We start from the raw sequence: 25,214 nt of genomic DNA, 5'->3' as shown, positions 1-25,214 counted from the left end.
TATCTTTGCACGAAAACCATTCGTGTCTTCGGGCAAAGAGGGGCAGCTGTAAGCACGTGATTTTTGCCCTATATGAGAATTACTCCCAAAAAATTCATAAGTAAAATAATTTTTCTTGGTGTGCAATTTTTGTGATATTTTGTGTAACTATTTGTATGTTTGTCTATGCATGTTTATTTGTTAAATTAATAAAAAATACAAAAATAGGCATCTTTTGCATTTTTAGCATTTAATGTCCAAATGAACAATTTTATGCTTAATTATTACTTAATTGTGCGTTAATTGTTATTGGAAGTTAATTTGCGCTTTTATAACTTAATTTAGTTCTTAATAATAATTTAAGTACTTTTATAATTTAGTTTTAGAAAAATAAAAGAAGAAAAGAGAACAAAAATACAAAGAAAAATCGGATTGGGCCACTTCTTCAATTTCAAACCACAGGCCCAAATAATTGCCCAACTTTCCCCATGACCCGGTCCGTTTCAAACCGGGTCGATCCGGTCCGCTCCATTAACCCAACACCCCTTCTTCATTTTTGTCCAACACAAAACAAAACCAAAAAAATAAAAAATAAAAAGTGAATTATCACTATTAATAGTTTTATTTTTTGTTTTTTTATATATAAAAAAAATCCGAAAATATTTTATTTTATTTATTATTTTTATTTTAAAAAATATATATATATATATATATAGTAATTTCGGAAATGATTTTAAAAAAATAAAAAATAAAAAAATAAAAAAAAGTAAAAGAATGTAGAAAATTTAAAAAAAGTAAAAAGTTTTAAAAAATTTAAAAGTAAAATAAGGTTGGAATTAAAAAATAAATATAAAGGTATCTGAAAATTTAAAAAATTTAAAGTAATTGAAAGTAGCATTTTTAAAAGAAAAAGAAAAGATAGTGGTTTGTTTTTTAAAGAAAAGTTAAATAAAGTGAGATTCTCTTTTAAAAAAATAAAAAGTGGGATTTTAAATAAGATAAAGTAATTAAAGTTGGAATTTTAAAAATAAAAGTAAATAAAGGTGGGATTTCTTTTTCTAAAAAAATAAAAGCAATTTGTAAGTGGGATTTCTTTTAATTAAAAAAATAATAAAATAATAAAAAAACAAATCTGAAAATTTCGAAAATTTTGCTATAAATAGAAGAGAAAATTTAGGAAGAAGGGGTGGAAAAAAAAGAGGAAAAACTAGATAGAGAGAAGAAAAAAAGAGGGGGCGGAGTGAGAAGTATACACCCGATATACATTCTGGATACACTGAATATACAGGGGCAGAATTCATTTTGGAGAGTTTTGAAGTTGAAAAAGAATAGTTACTGTTTCATTGCCTCGCTTAAGATCTGAAATAGTCAGAACCTTCCTGCCTTTTACTTCTTCTCTATACTTGGAGTCGTTTATAGTCTCCTGGGTTTTCTACTATTCCTACTGTTACTGGTCTATTCCTGTGTTGCTGGACTGTCGTTGTTGTGCTACATTGTTACTACTGTTGCTGCTTCTCAGCTTCATCTTCTCTTGTTTTCCAATACCAGGTACACGAATGTAATACTAGTTATTGCAAGCTAAAAATGTGGAAGCATGAATACATATGAAGAATCGAATTTTGAAGTTTTAATTTCGCTTTTTCTCTGTTCCTTTTATTGATTGTATTTAGGCTATTTTATGTATTATTGAATAATAATTGGAATAAGAGAAAATAACATAAGTTAGTCTTTAATGAATCGGCTTGGCAAAACGGGTTAATTCACTAGCTATGAAGGTTCTAAGATTATCAACAGTAGGTTAATTGTGAACAAGTACTTAAATTTAGCTAAGGCATGAATTTGAACTAAATTTCGTGAATTAGGTATTAAGGCATGATTTGAGTTCAAACAAAATTAGAAGAACGTTTAAGTCTAATAAACTTTCTATTAAGCTTTAGTAATTATGGTTAAATCCAGTTTCAAATGGTTGTGAATAATTAATTCCAATAGTTTTTTTTTATATATAACAATGCGAGCTTCAATCTAACTATATTTGATTCTTTTGAATATTAGTTGTCAAATTTTTATTTTATTTATAATTTTCGAATTTTTTTTAGTAAAATTCTTGTTCATCAATATTTGTATTAATATAGCAATTAGTATGCCATGCTTTCTTAAATAAAAAAAAAGCTCGTAATTAATTAGGATTTTCTTTATTTATTTTAGAGACTAATTTTAATAGAAAAGATGTAGTCGCTTTAGGATTTGTCCATTTAAAATAAATGAGATGAGCCTCGCCTAGTAAAATATATAGATTGCGGGGCCCTCACAAATGTATGTGTTAATTACTTAGAACTCGGGATCGGCCGCTTAGCGAACTTCACGGCCTTTTCTCAAAATAACCCTGCGCTAGTCGCTTTAGGCGCGTATTTAATAATGTTATCTCCTTAAACTCAGGTGCACATTTATGTGACCCAAATCCAAATCTCAACGAAATCGAAATGTGTCTCTAATCACGGGTACATTGATTGTGACGTGGTCTGAGATGTATTTCCATGACATTGCAAATTCTTTTTAATAATGAATGAGACGAGCCTCGACAAACAAAAAATGCACAAGCTGCGGGGCCCTCTAAATGTATATATTAAAATACTTAGAATTCGAGGACAGGCCGTTTAGCGAATTTTACGGCCTTCCCCAAAATAACAAGACGCTAGTTGCTTTAGGCGCGCCTTTAATAATTTATTTTCCTTAACTCGGGTGCACATTTATGTGACCCAAATCCAAATCTCAACCGAGTCGAGATATGCCAAACAACTACGGGTGCATTGATGTAACGTGGTTCGAGATATGTTTCCACGACGTTGCAATTCTCGTAAAATAATAACAATAAGTAAGAAAGCGGTAAAAAGATAAAATTTTGCACATAAGTTCATATTTGTATAAAATCAGATAATCAAGCCGAATATAACAGTTGAGCGACCGTGCTAGAACCACGGAACTCGGGAATGCCTAACACCTTCTCCCGGGTTAACAGAATTCCTTATCCGGATTTCTGGTGCGCAGACTGTAATATGGAGTCATTCTTTTCCTCGATTCGGGATTAAAATTGGTGACTTGGGACACCCTAAATCTCCCAAGTGGCGACTCTGAAATAAATAAACGAATCCCGTTTCGATTGTCCTTTAATTGAAAAAAACTCCCTTGTACCCTCGCGGGTATGTAAAAAGGAGGTGTGACAATCCCCATGCAAGAAGGCATTATTAACATCGAGTTGTGACACATTCCACCCCTTCTTAACAACTACAGCCAAAAGACATCTAATAGTAGTCATTTTTACCACAGGTGAAAAAGTTTCTGAATAATCTATCCCTTCTCTATGAATGTCCCCCCTCACCACCAACCTAGCCTTTAGCCTTTCAATTGTACCATCTGAGTTATGCTTCACCTTGTACACCCATTTACAGGGTAAAGCTTTCTTCCCCGGTGGTAAGGATACAACATCCCAGGTGTTATTTATCTCAAGTGCTGAAATTTCAGCATCCATGGCCTTTTGCCAACCAGGATGCATAAAAGCTTGTAGATAACTGCTAGGTTCTGATGTGGTAGAAATAGATTGAAGGAGATGCTGGTTTTCTATAGAAAGAGCATGGAAGGAAAAGACATTTGGCTTGAGAGGTTTAGATAGACAGGAACTAAGGTCGGACAGGTAGATGCTATTGCAAATGTAATCATTTAAGTAGGCTGGTCTCTGAGTTACCCTGTCAGATTTTCTGACTGGTGGAGGTAGAATTGGAATAGGTGTGCTGATTGATGAAGGAGAAAATGATCTGGAAAGGATGGGTGAGTAAGAAGGACTTGAAGTAGAAGCAGAGTCTGAAGGTGTTAGGTTGATGTTGGTTGAAGTAGAGGGACCAGGACATGTAGAGGAACTGCTAGGTGAGGAGTGGGTAGATGTAGGTGAAAAGGTTGGTAGAGATATCCTAGAAGAGTATTCTGTTGAGTTATGGGTTAAGGTATCTGGTGGAAGCGTATCCTGGGGAAAAAAGGGAAAATCAGATGTGAGGGGTGAGTGGAAAAGAAAAGGGAATTGATCTTCATGAAACCTAACATCTCTAGACACAAACACCCTTTTAGTGTCAAGATCCAGAACCTTGTAACCTTTCTGATGTTGTGCATATCCGAGGAACACACAACCTTTTGCCCTTGGTTCAAACTTCCCTCTGTTGTGAGACAAAGTTGAGACATAGCACAAACAACCAAAACTTTTGAGGGATTCATAGCTAGGCTGTTTACCAAGCAATACCTCATAGGGTGTTGATCCATTCAGAACCTTAGAAGGGATTCTATTGATCAGATATGTAGCTGTCAGTACACATTCTCCCCAGTATTGGAGAGGCACCTTAGATTGAAATAAAAGTGCCCTTGCTACTTCCAAAAGATGCCTATGCTTCCTCTCAACCACTCCATTCTGTTGAGGGGTATAAACACAAGAGGTTTCATGTATAATCCCTTCTGATTCAAGAAAACTTGCCTCTAGTGAACCTTTTCCTAGTTCCATGGCATTATCAGATCTGATTTTCTTAACTTTCAAGTTAAACTGTCTCTCTGTCATGCACAGAAATAATTTCAAAACTGAAAAGCATTCCCCTTAGAACTTAAGAGAAAAGTCCAAGTGGCTCTACTATAGTCATCCACAATAGTCAAGAAATACCTATAACCATTATAAGTCACAGTCTTGAATGGCCCCCATGTGTCAATATGAATCAAATCAAAGATAGCAGAACTTTTAATATGACTCAAAGGGAAAGGCAGTCTGGTTTGCCTAGCTTGAGGACAGATGTGGCACACACAATTAAACTTAGAGGGAAACTTAATGAAAGGTAGACTTCTCATTACTGAAAAGGGCAAATGCCCTAGCCTAACATGCCATTGCTTTACAGTAGATGTAGAAATAACAGCTTAAGGTACTGAAAAGGAAACAGAAGTAGAAATAACACTGGAATTTCTCCCTTTTGGAATGGAAACTACATATTTTTTCTCTCTTTTGGGAGAGATAGACTCTATTCTAGTTGGCTGAAACAGGTACAATCCATCTCTAACTTCACCAAAAACTTGTCCCTTCCCCACTAAAGGGACCTGCAATAGACACCCATTAGAAGTTAGATTCAAAGAACAACTGAATTGAAGACATAACTTATGAACAGATAATAAGATATATTTGAAAGAAGGTACATGAAGCACCCTATGAAGAACCATATCAGGCTGAATAGACACACTTCCTATATGTGTAACACACAACTGGAATGAATCAGGTAAGCTAATGTGCAAAGGTGCAGGAAGAGGAGTAAGAGATAGGAAAGAATTAGCATCAAAACACATATGTTCAGAGGCCCCTGAGTCAATTATCCATGTTTTAGTGTTGAAAACAGCAAGACAAGTTCATGTGTATTGGAGTATGGTACCAGCTACAGCATTAGCATTGATTTCTAATGTTGTGGCTGCTGCACTTCCAATTTGCACTTGCTTGATTATGTTCACCAATTCTGACACTTGCTCCTTATTAAAAAACTGGTTCTGACTGCTGATATTTCCTTCACTAGATGTGTTGTTCTTCTCTTGACCTTCTTGTCCTGTCACCACTGCATTTCCCTTTATGGCAGGATGATAATTTGTTGATCTTGTGAATTGAAAATCATCTGGGAATCCTATTAGTCTGTAACATTCTTCCCTCACATGCCCTGTTCTCATACAATGACTACAACTCACATTAGGATTGTACTTTGCCTTCCTTTTGAACTTTTGTTGCATGTTCTGAAAATTCCCCTGTTTCTGAGGAGTTCCCCATGATTTCTGAATATTGTTCCTTTGATTAAACTTCCCTTGAGGTCCTACCATAAAAGATGCAGCATCTGTTGGATATTGTGGGCTAACAAATATTTCCCTCTGACTTTCATCTTGCATGAGGATGGAATAGGCATGATCCATATTTGGAAGTGGGCTCATCATGAGGATGTTGCCTCTTGCATGTGCATACACATCATTCAGTCCCATTAGAAATTGAATGACTCTCTGATCCTCTAGGAACTTGGCTACCTTCTTCTTCCCTTCACACACACAGGTACAAGTGCATCCTAGATGTGAGTTCAGGGAATCTAACTCATCCCATAACTTTTTCAGAGTTGTGAAGTATCCTGCAATACTGCTGTTTTCCTAAACTGTCTTAGTAACTTCCTTTTGTAGGTGGTAGAGTTTGGCTCCATTGGATTGTCCAAATCTATGTTCAAGACTATTCTAAAGTTCTTTTGCAGATTTGGAATAAATTACACTGTCTCCTATCTCTTTGGTTAGAGAATTTAAGAACCATGAGGTTACCATGTCATTGCACCTACTCCATTGTGAATGATCCTTTGAATCCAAGGCAGGCTCATCACAAATCCCATTGATGAACCCCAGCTTGTTCTTGGCTGACAATGCAATCAGCATTGACCTTATCCATCATGGGAATCCTCTTCCATCAAAAGGTGAGGTCACAAGAGTCATCCCAGGGGCATCTGAAGAGTGAAGAAAATAGGGATGGTTGACATCATGATTGATTGCTTGACTTGTTGATCCAGAAAGAGGAGTTACTGAAGAATCTGTTCCAGTCATGGTGATAAAACAAGTTTAGTTCAAGGAAGAAGATTAGAAGATGAAGTTCAAGCAGATTTCTGCTCTGATACCATGAAAGATTGAGAGGGCTGATGATGCAGAAAATTTTCCCTTGTCTTGTATATTCACACTGTAGCTTCTATATACATTACATCCTATAGATACAACAAATGTATATATAATATTCTTAGACAAAAGTATTGTTTACTATGTGAGTCCATACTCACTTTAGTGCATGCTCACTAATACAAATGTGAGCATGTGCTCACTCATGTGTATGGCACTAATAAATGAATGGCCAGGATGTGTTTATGTCTTCTAATCCAACAGTCAGGATTAGATCTTCTGATCTGAATATCAACAGCTATAATGCTGCCACATCACTGTCCACTTATCAGCATCAATTTGTTTTCAGTTTGTCTTCTTCTTCTTTGCTTTGATGCCTCGTCTGTTCTTCTGTCTCTCTGTCTCTGTGATGCTGCTGTTTCTTCTGTTCTTCAACATACTGGATATTAGCAAATAAAATATAAAACAAACAAATAAAAAAAAGAAAGGATGTAAAACAAAAAGGGCCGAAGCCCATTAAAAATTTTAACCTGCCAAGGTTAAGGGTTTAAAAAGCAAAGATGCTTTGTCTTCTGAAGGAAACGAGAAACAGAAAAAGAAAGAAAACAAAAGTCGAGAAAGAAAGAAGGAAAAGAGAAAATAAGGAGGCAGAAGTGGGTGTACTGCGTTGGAGCCGTAGCTATAACTGTTGAGGAATCTTAAGCACTAATTGTCTTTTACAGGTATTACTTGAACTTCTTCTTCTGGTAGATTTTAATTTCGATTCTCTTGATTGGAAGATTCTACAGAGTAATAGAAATTACACTAGTTCATTTACACAATTGAGAATTTTCTTCCTAAAGAATCAATAGAACTTTATGAAATTTGGAGTAATAAATTTTATGAATAGGTTGGAGTTGATAAATTAGTAATTACTCATATGTGGGTAAATATAAATCCACAAATTAAGACTCAAACATGAACCCCGATGATTGGATATTCTAAAATAGCTATGAATTAGCCTAAATAAGAAAATTAACATGAGATCGATATTATGTAATTATAGATTGATTGGAGGAATTTGTACGAGTTGCTTGAGGTGAAGTAGTTGGTATTTCGGCACGAGTACCGTGAGTAGTAATCTTACCGCAATTTGTGTTTTCATAACTTGCACGATCTATATATGATTTTTAAGATGAATATGTTACCGATTATTTTGACTTGTATGTGAGACAAGTCTTTTACTCGATATGATACCGAAATAGTTATTTGAGATGGTTACCGTGGTTTTAAATATTTTCGTTGTCACTAGATCTGTTTTACTGTTACTTGAATTTACTATTATCGAAATGAAATTATATGATTTGATAAGAACTGAAATGCCCTATATAGATTTAAAAGATTTTCTACGAGTATATACGGATTACAGAGACAAGTATAAATGGGAGTAGACATAGAAGGATCCCGTAGCTAACAGCGGGTTCGTTGGACCTGGTGCACCTTGTAATTACAGATTACCGTTATAGCCCTCGCTAGTGGGAAGGTAGAACTAGCATACCGTTACCGACTTCCCTCGAGTAGGGACTACCGTTATATTTGACTTCTTGCGAAGAAGTCCACAGTTATACCGATTACATGATCCGTTCATTGAAACCTCCCAAATGTGAATATTGATATTATACAGTGGTTACCGAGCTTATTACTGAACTGTTAATTGTATTATCCTACAAGAAAAACATGATGAGACTGAAAATTATTTATTGTTTCTGAAAGGGCATTTTGATGTTATTTGTTTGAGATATTAGCATATTTTCTGACTTGTCCCCAATAAAAACGATTGTGGTTAAGTGTTATTACTCAATGAGCTAACGACTCATTCCCCGCTAATTGTTTTTTCAGAGACATCAGTTGATGCGGGCGAGGATTTCGTTAATTAAAGAGCACAGGTTGAGAATTCTTGGTGGGCCTCGCACTTGTTCGCGTGGGCGGAAACTTTATCAATTGTTATGGTCTTTTCTTTGAACTCTTAGAGTTGCTCCATGGTTATTCTTTTAGTGTCTTGAGTAGTCTTTGTTATTATAGACTTATGTTGAGTAACGCTCATTCTTATAAAAATTTGGAGATAAAGTAGTATTTCTAGTTGTTAGTGGGTGGACTGTTAAAGGTAGATATTTATTTTAGTTAATTGATAAAGTCCTTGTCATTTGAATTGCTATTATGATGTTTGGTTGCTGATTTGAGACAAAATTTTTTTTGGGATGGTCCAAAAACAGGGAAAACTCGGTCCGATTTTCTGTAAAATTTCCGATGAGGGTTACTTGGGATTACTAGCTCCTAAGCGCCGGTCACGATCCTAAATTGGGTCGTGATAATTTATTTTCTACCGGAAGGTAAAATTACCATGTTAATAACCGATTTCACTTTTAATTTGGAGGTGATGCTGCCTTTTCTTCTTGCTACTATTATGTATTTTTTGCTTGTGAATAAAAAGGCACCAGATTAGCGATGACACGTGTTTAATGATGGCAAGTTAAGCGAAATTTAAGGTCAATGGTACCGCTTGGCCGATTATGATACTGGTGGCGTTTGGATTGGATTATATATATATATATATATATATATATATATATATATATATATATATATATATATATATATATATATATATATACTAATACTAGTTTCTCCGCACGTGCGTTGCACGTGTATGCCAAGTCATACAATACATAATTTTGTAAAATAATGCTCCTATCATTAAAATAAAGTATTGAGTAAATAATTATACAATGTAAGAATAAAGTACAAGTTTCTGTGAATGATCAATATAAACTATCGTGCAGTCTATTATTTGTTGCGGTCAAGATGATATGATGTCGTCAGAACCCACAAAGATGAACAATTAAAGTTTAATTAAATACATGTGTAATTTCTGCATGTATGACATCGTTGTTAAATCCTCTTGAAATTATCATTGTACCGTTGAATAAGACATTTGAAGGGTTCAAATTTTCAGATAGCATGATGGGTGCCTTTTCTTTTAAAACTAACATGTAAGAAAACATAAATATATCTAATTTCTTGTTGTATTTTCAGACACAAGTATATGTACCTAAATGTGGCGGGTGATCATTGTTGTTAATGTATTTAAGCATTTTTCTTGGTAGTAATTTTTTGTACAATCTTCTGCATAGTCAAAACTGATAAATGTCTTTCTTTCAGCGCAAACTTGCTATCAACATTTCCTTTATTTGATTTACATATTCATTTTTTGCTTGCTAATATAGCACTTTGTTTATGAGTCTTATTAAGCATTCCTCTATTCTACTACCACAATTTGTGTTTAACAACCATTTATTTAAGAAGAAATACCAAATTGTCTTTTACTGTTTGCTCTTCCTTGTTACCAATGAGAAGTAAGAAGCACTTGAAATTTTGATTTACTCTTACTCTCATATTGGTTTTGAGCTGAATCTTTTAAATTAACGACCACAAATCTGGTTCTAAATTCTTGTAGATTTTGAAAAACAGATAGTAATTTACAAAAGTATCATTCAAAGACCATTACCTTTCCGCCAAAACTAAACGCTCATTGACATATATTATATCTCAAAATTTTCTGTCAACTACTTCAATTGTGTGACGCTTGGCCATGTGTGCTTCCTCTCATACTATAAATAGTTTGTCTTATCAATTTAGCAGTACCACGTTATAATGACATATTTGTCATAGTTGTATCATATTTCTTTTAATTACTAATACTTTTATCATCTAACCAATCAAATGACAACCAAAATACTTTTATCATCCAATCAAATGAATACTTTTGTGCCTTGTTAATAGGTACATATTAATTTGTTAGTTCTATTTTGGTTGCCATTTTGATTTAGGTTGCTGTGGTTACGTTGATAAAGCAAACATAGTATAATAGTAATAATATAGGATATGTTTTGTACTTTCTAAATATGATTAACTATATCGTTTGAAATATATAATATTCTTAAATAGTTTTAAACAAATTAATATTTTGAGCTGACAATAGCTATTATTATTTTAGTTAGCGTATTTAAATAACCTTAATTACCGTAAAACAGAAGTATTACCAATTACGCAATTAAGTAATCCAAATAACCTAATAAAGGAGTACAAACAAAATTTACATTGGCGCCAAAGCAATAAAAGATATTTTAATTAAATGTTTCAATATTTTTAATCTATTAAGTGATAGGTTGATCGCCTACCGAACAAAGAATGAAACTTTACTATACACGAAAGAATAAAATACAAGGTTCTGCGAATGATCAATGTAAACATTGTATAATAACTTGTTTATCAAGGTCAAAGTAATTATCGTATGAACCTAAAAACAAACAACTAAAAATTTAATTTAATTTACGAATATTTTTTTTATTTAATTTTATGAAGCATATCTCACCTACTTCTCGATAGACTCTATACCTGGCGTATGATCCTTCCAAATAATATATCACGTCATATCATTCAACTACTTGAAAATTTAACTTCACTTGACTATCATGAATGAAGCATATATGTAAGACAACTAACTTGCATTTTGACAAAGAAATAACAACAACAACCTTTAAACATATACTATTAATTTTTATCATAATTAGCATGCATAATATGATAATTTGTAGATCATCGCTCTTTATGAAATGTCTACCCTGTTATTCATAGATGGCGTCATTAACAAATCATATAGGACATTACTAAATGTATAAATAAATGATAAATAATATGTGAAATTAAAAAAAACAGAACTCGATTTCATGACTTTCTTCTTGACTCACGGCTTTGATATTTTCTCTACCTTCAAAAGTTGTACTCACTTCTCGGACAAGGAACAAGAGTGTCAATTTCTCGTGGATTCCTTCAACAATTAGAGAAAACAAATATAACATTAAAATGTATATTTTTTTTTTTGAGAAAACCATGACGAAAAACTTTTATTTTACAAATAGCCCAATTGCATTTTTTTTTCATAAAAAAATGACGACTAATAACTATCATTTCATATATGTGGATGAATCTTATCCAATGTCTAGTGAGAAATAGATAGCCAAGTGAACCCTTTGATGCTACATAAAAAGAATTCAAAATCCATATATCTCATGAATTTCACGGTTAATTACTCATAATCTTTCATGAATATCAAACTTTGAATATGAAGTTCAGAACATTTCTCAATTTTCTGTAAGACTTCCCTTTACATTTCTTTGGTTGCCATTTAGAAGAGATAGACAAGTGCAAAATAAACCATACAAGAACTGGCAATACTAAACATAATCCACTTAAATGGTATACTATGACAATGAGACAAAGTAGAAGGATCACTGTTAGACTTCTTAATAGAAGCAACAGTTAATGTGCCATAAAGACGAATGTCTTTTTCTCTCTTATGAATGGACGGACTGATCAAACTTACATGGAGACATAGGAAACCAAATAGTTTCATGAGATTATAAGACCAGACTCACCTTAATGTGCTTCCTTAATTTGCATGAACACTTTTTGTTATTTTTGTGTCTTTTGTCAATTGTGTCGTGGAGAATGTACTGTGGATACTTTATAAGGGACTATTGCCATATAGAAAACGGAATGATTGTGACTGTTCATCTAGGACTCTTTAATTTGTAGGATCCTCTTTTTTAAGTAGTTAGATTATTAAGTGCCATATATGTACCCTAACTCTTTTAATTTTTGTTAAGCATCGAACACTGCTAATTTACAATTGAATCAACAAATAAAGCAACTAAATTGAGGAATATGCATAGCAAAATTCGAGAGAAACTCAAATTGTAGTAGCCATTGGTTGGTTTTATATGATAAACTCCGATTCAGAAGACTAAATATAAATCTCATGACACGCTCCAAATATAAATCTGAAGACAAATTGCTTGATTAAAGAGAATTTGTAATTTAAAGTTTGATGACATTTGGATTTTGTGGAGAAATGACAAAGGAAATCTATTTAGAATAAGATAAACGGACAAATGGAAAGGAAAAGGCAAAGAAAAGAGAGTGTAACGTTTAGTGATTGTTGTCTCGTAGAGAATGGTTGTGACTGTTGGCTTTGGACTCTTGTATGTTTTGTTTCTTTTATAAAAAAAATTACCATAAATAGGATCTCAAGATAAGAGGGGTAATAAAGTAATTTAACTTTTTAACTAAAGGGTTCATGCTTTTAATATAATATAGATATATATTCTTAACGGGTTAACGGATTATCCGTTAAGAAAATTGAATAATCCGTCCCCAAACCGATAAGCCGGTAATGAAAAAATTTCAATCCGTTCCCCGTCCATTAAACCGTTAACCCGATACCAATAAGCCATTAAGTTTCGGTTTCAATTCGATTTTCGGTTTCAGTTCGATTTTGAACACTCCTAAATTTGACTGTAAAATGCTATATTTAAATAAAATTATACAAACAAGCAGAGTTACTATTGGCAATAATATTGGAACATGTCACGTATCTACTTAAGTATATTTTTGGGTGCTTATCGATGTTTGATTTTATTGTAACACATTATTAAATTTGTATTTCGTTTATGTAATAAGAGTAGTGTTTAGACACTTGCTTTAAACATTCTGATTAGACTAATCAAAGCAGCCGACCGCTACACCATATTGTTTGGTTGGATATTGGAGTATAATTATCATTACTTTATTTTTAAATTTTTTTATAGTTTTAGTTTATTTATTTATTTTTACTTAATTGCAAGTGATAAAGACCTCATTCTTCCTTGTAACCAAATATTTTTTTCACATTCACATTATCTAAAGAACAGTTGCATTTCCATCTCAATCATTTAAATAGTAACTTGATGCGTAATTAAAAGAGCTACATAAGAATACAAAACTTCATTGCATTTTAATATTCAGGTTGATTAAACATATTTGATATATACCGTTGGCTTGGCGACAAAATTATCACTATTCCACTTAATATATTGTTGTTGTTATCGCTTGGTGTTATTGCTTTTTTCTTTGTCTTCCGTGAGCCAAAGATCTATTTGAAACAATTTCTACCTTTAAGGTGGGAGGAAGGTCTGCGTATACATTATCCTCCCCAGACTTCACTGGTGGGATCACACTAGATTTGTTATTGTTGTTGTTAATTCTAAGGTGGAAGTTATATCAAATTTATGGGTGAAGTATTTGTATAACCTTTGAATGTGAGAGAAATATCAAAACAATTTATGTAACTGATAATTTATCGTATGCTAATATTTTATAAAATAAAATAAAAGCATTAAATTTATTCTAAAAATGATGTTCGATTTGAGATCGAGAATTATAAAGTTTAACTTTCAGGCTCCAAACTCCTTCATTTTTTTCTAAAATGAAGAATATATATATAACAGTGAGTCAATTTGAATTTTTGTTTTTGAAAGAGTCTAACGTAAACCAAAAATCTATCATCATTAAGAAGAAGCTTCACAATAATTTCCTACCACATTAAATATTACAGTATGTACTATTAGTTGACTAGGTCCTATACCAATAATCTTATGGAGTAGAACATTAAAAAGAAGCTTCATAAAAAACTCCTGCACTATTTAATTACTTTCTATAAAATATTAGAAAGAGAGGGACGTTTGTGTTTTTGCGTTGGAGCAATAATTCAATTCAACTGGGAAAGATAGACTCTTTCTTTGTAGCTTCATCCACTTGTCTTTGAAGGAATTTCCTACTTGCTTTTTTTTGATTTGCACCGGGTGTCCGAGTCTCTTCGAGCCCCGACTAATTCCGGGGGTGCACAGGCCCTCGGCAAGGAGTTTCCCGCAAGTGCACCACCGTTAATTCAGGTTTTATCCAGTCCGATGGCCCTCAGAAATTGTTTGCACCCAATGAGTTTCAAATTTGAGACCTTGAAAAGGAGCAAATCCCAAGGTTCAAGTCAATTGTAAGGCCAACCCCTGAGGGCTCAAGTCCTACATCCTTCTATTAAAGTTCAAAGAAAACTCAGTACCAATAATTTCTTCTATAGCATTATTTCTTATTTCTTCTAACCTATATATAACTTTGTTTGAAAATATTATCTATTGTTCTCTTACTATAATCACAATCGCATACAGTTTTCTTACTCTTTTCAGAGACTTAACACTGAGTCCATGGCATCTTCTTCTTCTTCAAGATGGAGCTATGATGTTTTCCTAAGTTTTAGAGGTGAAGATACTCGGAAAACATTTACAAGTCACTTATACGAAGTCTTGAATGATAGGGGAATAAAAACCTTTCAAGATGATAAAAGGCTAGAGTACGGTGCAACCATCCCAGAAGAACTCTGTAAAGCTATAGAAGAGTCTCAATTTGCTATCGTCATTTTCTCAAAGAATTATGCAACATCGAGGTGGTGTTTGAATGAACTAGTGGAGATCATGGAATGCAAGACTCAATTTAGACAAACTGTTATACCGATATTCTATGATGTGGATCCATCACATATTCGGAACCAAAAGGAGAGCTTTGCAAAAGCCTTTGAAGAACATGAAACAAAGTATAAGGATGATGTTGAGGGAATAAAAAGATGGAGGATTGCTTTAACTGCAGCGGCCAATCTCAAAGGCTCATGTGATAATCGTGACAAGTGAGTTAAAAACACATAAGCTGAATACTTTGCATTCAAATGATCAGTTAAACATAATCTTAACTAAATATTTCAATTTTTCGGAATAAGTAATGATAGGTGATTATATATGTTTCTATCAATTTAATTACAAACTCAATAACATTGTTACGTAGATAAAATTTTAACCAGTTCTTCAAAGAGTTTGATTTATGTCCACACTCCTTGTATATATCACAGTCTTCTTACTTTTGTAGGACTGATGCAGACTGTATTCGGCAAATTGTTGACCAAATCTCATCCAAATTATGCAAGATTTCTTTATCTTATCTGCAAAACATTGTTGGAATAAATACTCATTTAGAGGAAATAGAATCCTTACTAGAGATAGGAATCAATGATGTTCGGATTGTGGGAATCTGGGGAATGGGTGGAGTCGGTAAAACGACAATAGCAAGAGCGATGTTTGATACTCTCTTAGTAAGAAGGGATAGTTCCTATCAATTTGATGGTGCTTGTTTCCTTGAGGATATTAAAGAAAACAAAGGTAGAATACATTCTCTGCAAAATACCCTTCTCTCTAAACTGTTAAGGAAAAAAGCTGAGTACAATAATAAGGAGGACGGAAAGCACCAAATGGCTAGTAGACTATGTTCTAAGAAGGTCCTAATTGTGCTTGATGACATAGATGATAAAGATCATTATTTGGAGTATTTAGCAGGTGATCTTGGTTGGTTTGGTAAGGGTAGTAGGATTGTTGTAACAACTAGAAACAAGCATTTGATAGGGAAGAATGATGTAATTTATGAAGTGACTAGACTAGCTGACCAGGAAGCTATGCAATTGTTCAGTCAACATGCTTTCAGAAAAGAAGATCTAGATGAGTGTTTTAAGGAGCTCTCATTGGAGGTCGTAAATTATGCTAAAGGCCTTCCTTTAGCCCTCAAAGTGTGGGGTTCTTTGTTGCATAATCTAGGCTTAACTGAATGGAAAAGTGCTATAGAGCACATGAAAATTAATTCTAATTCGAAAATTGTTGAAAAGCTCAAAATAAGTTACGATGGATTGGAGCCCATCCAACAAAAGATGTTTCTAGATATAGCATGCTTCTTTCGAGGGAGATCTAAAGGTTACGCCATGCAAATTCTTGAGAGTTGTCATTCTGGAATTGAATACGGATTGCGTGTCTTAATTGACAAATCTCTTGTGTCCATCTCTGAGAAAGGTGAGATTCAAATGCATGACTTTATAGAAGATATGGGTAAATATATAGTAAATTTTCAAAAAGATCCCGGAGAACGCAGCAGACTATGGCTCGTCGAGGATTTCGAAGAAGTGATGATCAACAATACAGTAAGTAGGCTAAACAATGCAATAATATTTAATTTCTAATGTTTATATTCCAAAGACACATATATAGGGCAGTCAATTCCAATTTTTTGTTCATCGTGCTTCATACTCTTGCAGGTGCGGCATTTTAGTTGTTCCCTTTAGTTAGTAGGAGAAGCAAAAGTAATATTAATTGCCTAATTAGTAAAAAAAAAAAGACATTAATTGCTTAATTCGTTAAGTAGACTCTTTAATTTACATTGCCTAATTCATTTTTCTTATATTCTTAAGCGATGGATTAGTCTAGTAGCCACTTAATCTATTTGATCCAGTATCATTCTTTGGATTAACTTGAAATTTTATGACATTTTATTACATAATAACTCAATCAGAGATTCACACCATTATTGTTTTTAATGGAAAGTTACAATTTATTGGTACTGTTTCAATTACAATTACTTTCCAACATGGAAAGCTTATCGACTTGACTCTAATGAACTTCAAAGAAAAATCTAATAATAGAAAATAAAATTATATAATTAATTGCAAAAAGTATTTTTCTCAAGTAACATCAGCATTTCTTAAAAGGAATCTAATTAATATTGTATCTTACACTTTGGCATTGCAAGGAGTGAGAAAATAGTCATATTAGCAAGAGGATTTTATGCAACATTTGAAATTATACTTTGTAGACTCATGATCTTCTTACCAGGGGACCATGGCAATGGAAGCAATCTGGGTTTCTTCTTATTCTTGTACAGTACGCTTTAGCAATGAGGCCATGAAAAATATGAAAAGGCTGAGGATATTTAACATAGAGAGGTCGTCGACCCGTGATGCCATTGAGTATTTGCCCAATAGCTTGCGTTGTTTTGTCTGGTCTTACTATCCTTGGAAGTCACTGCCAGAAAATTTTGAACCCAAAATGCTTGTTCACCTTGAACTCTGGAGCAGTTCACTGCGTTATTTATGGATGGAAACAAAGGTACAATAGTTTGAATTCCATTTAATTGCCAATTTGCCATTTATTAATAGTTTGAATTCCATTTGATTGCCAATTTGCCATTTATTTTTCTCTCTAACTATCTTTGTCCTTTAATTTAGTGATAATGAACAAAGATTATTGCTTTTATCACGTATTATTTGAGGTATTTTCTATTTTTGCTACAATTATGATGCATGTCTTTAAACGAACAAAGGTTATTAATTCCATAAGCTCAAATAATTGTATTTCCATCTCAAAAAAATTAATTTTTTATTATTTGGGGTTGTTCTCAATATTATTGTAAGATCTTCATGTCTTTTTTCTCCAAATCTTCCCATCATCATATTAACTAAGAAGCTCAATTTAAAATCTCCTTCAATTATTTCTCATAGTAAGATTAGATTCATATGAATAAAACAAAAGGAATTTATTGTGTACACAGTGGGACGGAAGGAATCTTATTAATAAAACAAAAGGAATTTATTGGATACAACTATTTTCTCGAATGACATATACGCTTTCATACATTACTTCTGGATTTAACATTTGGGTTTTCCATCTTATATTACACTTTTTTAAAGAGAAACATTTTTCTCTTTGCTACAATTTTTTTCAATCATGTTAAATTACAATTAGCAAAAATTTTATTTATAATTTACTTTTATTCAGTTTCTTAACAAGTAATTTCCACAAAAATAATGTGTTGGCCCTCATAATTCAAATGCTATAGTTAAAACAGAGGTCATAGATAGCCCCACTAATCAAATATTTTATTATTGGAGCAGCAAAATAGGTTCTTCTTTTTTTCTCATTATGTCTGTGTTCTAAACAGCATTTCCGGTCTCTACGGAGGATAGATCTCAGCTTCTCCGAAAGCCTGATGCGAACACCAAATTTCACGGGGATGCCAAATTTGGAATATTTGAATCTGAAAAAATGTAGTAATCTTGAAGAGGTTCACCATTCCCTGGGATGTTGCAGCAAACTCATTCGGTTAAATTTGATGTATTGTGAAAACCTTAAGAGATTTCCATGTATTAACATGGAATCTCTTAAATATCTGAGTGTAAGAGAGTGCTCTCGGTTAGAGAAATTTCCAGAATTCCTCGGAAGAATAAAGCCGGAGTTGGAGATTGGCATAAGGGAACTACCATCCTCTTATTTTCAGTACCAAACTCATATTACCGAGCTAGATTTGAGCTATATGAAAAATCTTGTAGCTCTTCCAAGCAGCATCGGTAGGTTGAAAAGTTTGGTTAATCTAAATGTGTCTCATTGCTCAAAACTTGAAAGCTTGCCAGAAGAGATAGGGGGTTTAGAAAACTTGGAGGAGCTTGATGCTAGAGGTACTCTAATTTCACGACCTCCGTCTACCATTGTATGCTTGAACAAACTTAAAATCTTGAAGTTTGGAGAGAGAGATGGAGTGCACTTTGAGTTCCCTCCAGTAGTGGCTGAAGGATTACAGTCATTGGTACATCTGAATCTCAGTGACTGCAATCTAATAGATGGAGGACTTCCGGAAGACATTGGATCCTTATCGTCTTTGAAAGAATTGTATCTCAATGGAAATAATTTTGAGCATTTGCCTCGAAGCATAGCCCAACTTGGTGCTCTTCGAATCTTGCACTTAAGAGATTGCAAGAGGCTTACACAGCTGCCAGAACTTCCACCAAAATTAAATGAATTGCATGTAGATTGTCATACGGCTATGAAAAGTATCAATGATTTTGTAACAAAGAGAAAGAAACTACAGTGCGTGATATTCGAGTCATTTGATTATGAGGATGATGCACACAATGATTATATATATAATTTGTTTGCGCATGCCCTGTTTCAGAAAATCTCTTCCTTGAGGCATGACATCTCTGCTTCAGATTCCTTGTCCGAAAATGTGTTTACCATTGTGCATCCAAAGAAGAAGATCCCGAGTTGGTTCCACCATCAGGGTTGGGATAGTAGTGTATCAGTCAATTTGCCTGAAAATTGGTATATACCTGATAAATTCTTGGGATTTGCTGTATGTTACAATGGCAGCTTAATTGACACCACAGCTCAATTGATTCCCGTATGTGATGACGGGATGACGTGCATCACCCAGAAACTTGCCTTATCCAACCATTCAGAATGTGATACAGAATCATCCGACAGTTCAAAAAGGGATACAGAATTTGCTATTCATTTTTTGTTGGTACCTCTTACTGTCTTATGGGATACATCTGAGGCAAATGGAAAAACACCAAATGACTATGGGATTATTAGGCTATCTTTTACTGGAGAAATGAATAAGTATGGACTTCGTTTGTTGTATAAAGAAGAACCTGAGGATGAGGCCTTGTTACAAATGTATGAACCAACAGAACATTCCACTGGGATAAGGAGGACCCGATATAACAATAGTGAACACCGTGACTCTGTGACCGATGAATCCAGTTGCTGCTGTCGCATACTCTAGTAACATTGGAAACAAAGGTCACATTCTAATGAAAGTAACTTGCAAGTTTGGAAGCCCTTTGCCCTAAAGCCGGTGGCATTGCCTATGAAGAGCATATGTTTCCTTTGTTTGTAGCAGAACAACTAGACTCTTGGCCTGAGAAAGAGATTCGCAAGAGAACTTGGGTATGTAATAATCGATTCTTTTTAAATCTATATACTGGTATTATTAGTAAAGATGATGTGACGCCTCTCTTAGACCAGAATAGTAGTCTGGTGAAATGAAATCACGTCTTTGCCTTTGCTGACAGGTAAAAACCAATTGCAGATGAATGTTCGCGAAGCAAGAAAGCTGTGCCAAAATGGATGGATGAAAGAAGCCTTGGAACTGTTCTTCCTTTGGGATGTATTCTCTCCATCAGAAACTGATGTTCACCTTTTCACTTGCAAAATAATTGTCATTTTGGAAAAACCAGAAGTTTCTTACACACAACATAACTTTAAATATTTCTTGTCGTAATGATCGTGCTCTCACATTAGCAATACACTTCTGCAGGGCCATTTTCATACCTGTTAAATGTGGAGGTTCAGTTTAGTATATATAGAGGGAGTAAAACTACATCTTAAATATTGTGTTTTCTTTCTTCATGAAAAGTTCCTGAAAAGGAAAAATCTGTTTCATTTGGAACTTCAATCCCAGAACTTTAATCATACTTTATATACCATGCAAAGAGCAGAAATCAGAAATTTCAGATCTTGAATGTTAGCTTTCTACGCTAGATTCAAATTTGTATTTTCGACTTGTTCATTTATGATGCTTCTTGTTACAATTTAATTGGCTCTCAATGAAATAAACTATTTTGTATCTTTAATTAGTTACTCATCCTTTTCGGTTATTATCAGCAAAGGCACGCTTAAAGCTAGCTTAAGCCCTGAAGCGAAGCGCAAAATATGTTGAGTGCTTCGCCTCGCTTAGAGGGTGCTTCAGTGTCGACATCAAGGCTCTAAGATATACTTTTCCTTGCCAATGAGCGTAACCCTGAAGAGGCTACACCAAAAAATTGATATTTCACTTATCGTAATTCTTTTTTTCAATTTTTGTCCATATATTTTTTATTCATGTGTATAATTATTAATCTTGGACTGCACATACATATTTGTGTTTTTTTCTCTATTTGTGCTAATGCCCACGCTTTATTTGCGCTTAAGCTCCAACAGACCTTAGAGTTTTTTGCGCTTTTCGCATTTGATAACACTGGTTACTATATCATGTTTCATTTGAGAAGATGAATAGTTTAATTCTTATTTCCTTTGTTCACACTGATTTGAAGAGCAAGGTGAACTTATATTTCTTTACGGGCAATTACTATATTGTTCTCTGTTTTAACTTTTAAATTCACAATTTCCGTAACAATAATACTTTTTTCGTTGCACCCTTAACTATATCGATTTAATGGGATAACTAATGTCATGTTTTTCATAACATTTTCTACCAACATATGGTGGAATTTACTCAAAATCTATATAAATGTTCTTGATTACACTACAAATAACCAATTTCGATTTCATAGTTCAGTATTTTTGTTTAAGAAATAAAAATAAATCACTTGGAACCTATATAAGAGAAATCTAAATTGGAAATTGTGAAAGTTAGACCCCATGGAATTCATATCTACGACTAAATTAATAGAACAAAATATATAAGAGTTATTTTTTAGTTTAAATTTAACAAATTATAGTAATTATGTTACTATTGTTATGAAAATAAGAAAACAATTATCCACACTCGATGTTCATATCAAAAGATCAATAAAACTTATACTTTATAAACATTATGGCATTTCACTATTATCATGCCAAGAAAAGAAAAGACGTAATTAAGGACTAATAGAAAATTTAAACTTTTACTATCTCTAAAAAATTAATTTTAGATTAGGACTTGTAGGCATATAAATTTTATTAAAATTAAATCTATAAAGAATTTGGATTATATTTTAAATTCAAGATATATTGGTCCAAATAAATATTATGGGCCAATATATAAATGAATTAATTATATAAGCCCAATATATATGGATTAAATAAATAAATCTTAATTCATTGGGCGAGCCCATTTAATTGGGCTAAAGTGATGAGCCCACTTCATTAAGCCCAAGATATCATCTTCTTAGAGGCCCAGTTTGGTGCCACGTGTCAAATGACGTGGCGTGCCAAGTCAAACGGAAGAGCCAATAGGATCATGCCACGTGTTAAAATGGCAAGGCATGCCAAGTCACACTAAAAGGCCAATGAAATCGTGCCACTCGTGCAAGTGACATGTTCTGGCCAATCAAATGCGGCCATGTCACACTTCAATTTGATTGGTCGGAAAGAGTTTGTTCTTATCACAACTCCTCCTTTCCACAACTACAAATAGGGTCTTCATAACCCAGAAAAAACATCAGAAGTTATAACAAGAAGCAAGAAAGAGCTCGTGGATCAAACGCCGCAAATTTCTCTACAAGTTTCAAGCTTCAAGCAATCAAGTTTAACTTCAAGAAATCAAGTTCAAGCTCAAGAACGAAGAACGAATCAATGTCAAGTTCAAGCAATCAAGCTCAAGCTCAAGAACAAGATCATTGTTCGTGGCAACAAACATAGAAGACCCTTGAATTTATTTACTATTGAAAAGAAGAATCAGAGGATTCATAGAGATTGAACACTCAAATATTTGAAATAAAATACTACTATTGTTGCGATATTTTTGGTCTTGATTTTATTTTCTCAACATAATTTATTGTCTACAAATTCTGGCACGCCCAATGGGACAATCTTTACCTCTCATCTCAGCTTTTCAATCTCCAAAGTCCAAGAACATTGAAATGACTTTGAAGAAAATCAACTACAGATCAACATCCACCAAAGCTGCTAACTCCAGGTTTTATGCTGATGTGGAAAGCATCCTTGATGTTACCTTTGGAAGTTTCGGACCAGTTACGAGGAGCAAAGCAAGCTCTTTAGGAGAACAAGCACCCCAAGTGTCATCCGCATCAACCCCTGTTTTCAGACCTTCATCCTTAAAAGGAGCAAGATCTTCCATAAATACACCTGAAGGAGGAAGCGATGTTGCTGAAAAGATCAAGAAAACTCTTGCTATGCTTGACCTCTCCGGATCCAAGCACTCTCCTGTGAAGGAAGATGATGATGCTTCAAGTGATGGATCCTCCCCATTTATACCACATAGAGTGAGGCAATCAAGGATCAATCTGTGTGAAAATCCATGCTACTCTCCATCGTCCACAACAATCATGCAAGCCATGGTGACAAATACTTCATCTGTGGAGGAGCAATTGCCAAACTTGACGGAACCAATCGCTGGCTTGACCAAATGCATGCAAAATCAAGAGGCTAAATTTACAAGTTAACAGACAGGGTGGGAATCTTGATGGAAGAAGAATCCACCCATGTACCCGGCAAACTCCTAGAAGTCCTAGAGAGTGACTCTCCCCCAAGACAAGTAACATCCATTAATGCTATCCCTGTCTCATCTGAAGAGATAATTCCAATCGATCAACTAAAGGAGTTCATTGAAGGAACCATTAAGAACAAATATGAAGTTACTGCTAAATCCTCCCTTATATATGCAAAGTCGTACACTGCAAGGGTCGATATGTTGAAGATGCCTGCTGGCTATCAACCTCCAAAGTTTCAACAGTTTGATGATAAAGGTAACTCAAAGAAACATGTGTCGCACTTTGTGGAGACATGCAACAATGCTGGGACTTATGGAGATTACCTCATCAAGCAGTTTGTTCGCTCGCTAAAAGGAAATGCTTTTTACTGGTACATAAACCTCGAGGCTGGATCTATCGATAGATGGGATCAACTAGAGCAAGAGTTCCTCAATCGCTTTTATAGTACGGGACATACTGTGAGTATGATAGAACTTACAAATACTCGTCAACGAAAGGGGGAACCAGTTATCGACTTTATCAATCGTTGGAGGAATGCAAGCCTCAACTGCAAAGACAGACTTAGTGAAGCTTCAGGCATAGAGATGTGCATCCAAGGCATGCATTGGGGATTGTGCTACATCTTGCAAGGTATCAAGCCTAGCACATTTGAAGAACTTGAGCCTCGTGCACATGACATGGAGTTGAGCATGGCCTCCGCCGAAAATGAAAGGTTGCATATCTATGAGCCTCGCAAAGGCAACGATAAGCAAGAAGTCAGGAAGTGGGGCAAGTTCATACCCAAGTCTGAAAGTAAAGAAGATATGAATGTCAACACGTCGCCTGTGAAGTTCACGGCGAAGGTGAGCAAGAAGCAGAGTATGAAATCCACTTCTTTTCAAGATAAGCCAAGTGGAAAGTTGACTCTAAAATAAATGCAAGAGAAAGAGTACCCATTTCTAGATTCTGATGTGCTAGCCATTTTCGAAGAACTCCTCGAGTTGAATCTCATTGAGCTTCCATAGATGAAGCGACCAAATGAAGTGGGGTAAACGAATGACCCAAATTACTGCAAATATCACCAACTTGTAAGCCAACATCTAGAGAAGTGCTTTGTCTTCAAGGACAAAGTTATGGACTTGGATCGCGAAAAGAAGATCGTGCTTGAAGATGAGAAAGCAAGCACGAACCAAGTCTCTATCACCTTTGGCTTATTCAGTCTAGATGAGTTATGCAATTTAAAAGGAATCAAAAATAAGGAATTACTAGAGAACAACAAAGTTGAAGTCAATCAACCTAAGGATGATGAAGGTTGGACATTGGTGACTCATCGTAGGTGCCACAAAAGGATCCCACGAAAAGGATCAATGGAACAACCAACAAGGAAAATAATGGTGAAAAGACCGAGGAGATGGAATCTAGTTAAGCACGTAAAGAAAGCAAAAGTGGAGGTGCACCACCCTCAAAAGCCACGACATCTAGTGACCTTGGAGGATTTCTTGCCATGTTGGTTCCGCATGAAGATTTCCTATAATGGTATTGAAGCCTCTTGTTGCAATGCTGATAAAGGGGAAGAAAAGAGTGATGACCTACTATTGGCACCATCTTTGGAAAATCTCATCGAGTCCACTCCTTAAGAAGTTAGTGCTTGTGAGGAAAAGGTCACGTTCACAAATGACGATCTTCTGCTAGGTGACACTCTTCATAACTGCCCATTGTACCTGGTTGGCTATATGTGTGATGAAAGGGTAAATCGAATTTTGGTTGATGGAGGATCCTCAGTGAACATTTT

At 34.4% G+C, this 25,214-nt stretch overlaps 1 protein-coding gene across 3 annotated transcripts; it reads left to right on the top strand.

The window, feature by feature from the left end:
• Window positions 1–14,368: 14,368 nt before the first annotated feature.
• On the top strand, window positions 14,369–20,752 carry LOC104228848 (TMV resistance protein N-like). Of its 3 annotated transcripts, none has more exons than XR_711439.2 (5): window positions 14,369–15,265; window positions 15,502–16,597; window positions 17,286–17,558; window positions 18,391–20,177; window positions 20,320–20,752. XR_711439.2 is itself a non-coding variant. In XM_009781392.2 (4 exons), exons 1-4 carry the CDS (start codon window positions 14,790–14,792, stop codon window positions 20,011–20,013), a joined length of 3,468 nt encoding a protein of 1,155 aa, XP_009779694.1. In that variant the 5' UTR covers window positions 14,369–14,789; the 3' UTR covers window positions 20,014–20,180. The 3 variants fall into 3 exon arrangements, 1 of the variants encoding a protein (XP_009779694.1); XR_711438.2 differs by having other exon boundaries at window positions 20,303–20,752; XM_009781392.2 differs by lacking the exon at window positions 20,320–20,752 and having other exon boundaries at window positions 18,391–20,180.
• The last annotated feature ends 4,462 nt before the right edge of the window (window positions 20,753–25,214 follow it).

Source organism: Nicotiana sylvestris, chromosome 5 (assembly GCF_000393655.2).
Source record: "Nicotiana sylvestris chromosome 5, ASM39365v2, whole genome shotgun sequence".
In the NCBI taxonomy this organism is placed as follows: domain Eukaryota; kingdom Viridiplantae; phylum Streptophyta; class Magnoliopsida; order Solanales; family Solanaceae; genus Nicotiana; species Nicotiana sylvestris.
The sequence above is the reverse complement of the archived record's forward strand: the minus strand, read 5'-3'. Positions and strand labels throughout refer to the sequence as shown.

Coding starts and splice junctions, on each gene's coding strand:
- LOC104228848 (XM_009781392.2), top strand. CDS start 14,790: ATGGCATCTTCTTCTTCTTCAAGATGGAGCTATGATGTTTTCCTAAGT. Junction 16,598..17,285: donor AAGTGATGATCAACAATACA/GTAAGTAGGCTA, acceptor TCTTCTTACCAG/GGGACCATGGCAATGGAAGC. Junction 17,559..18,390: donor ATTTATGGATGGAAACAAAG/GTACAATAGTTT, acceptor TGTTCTAAACAG/CATTTCCGGTCTCTACGGAG.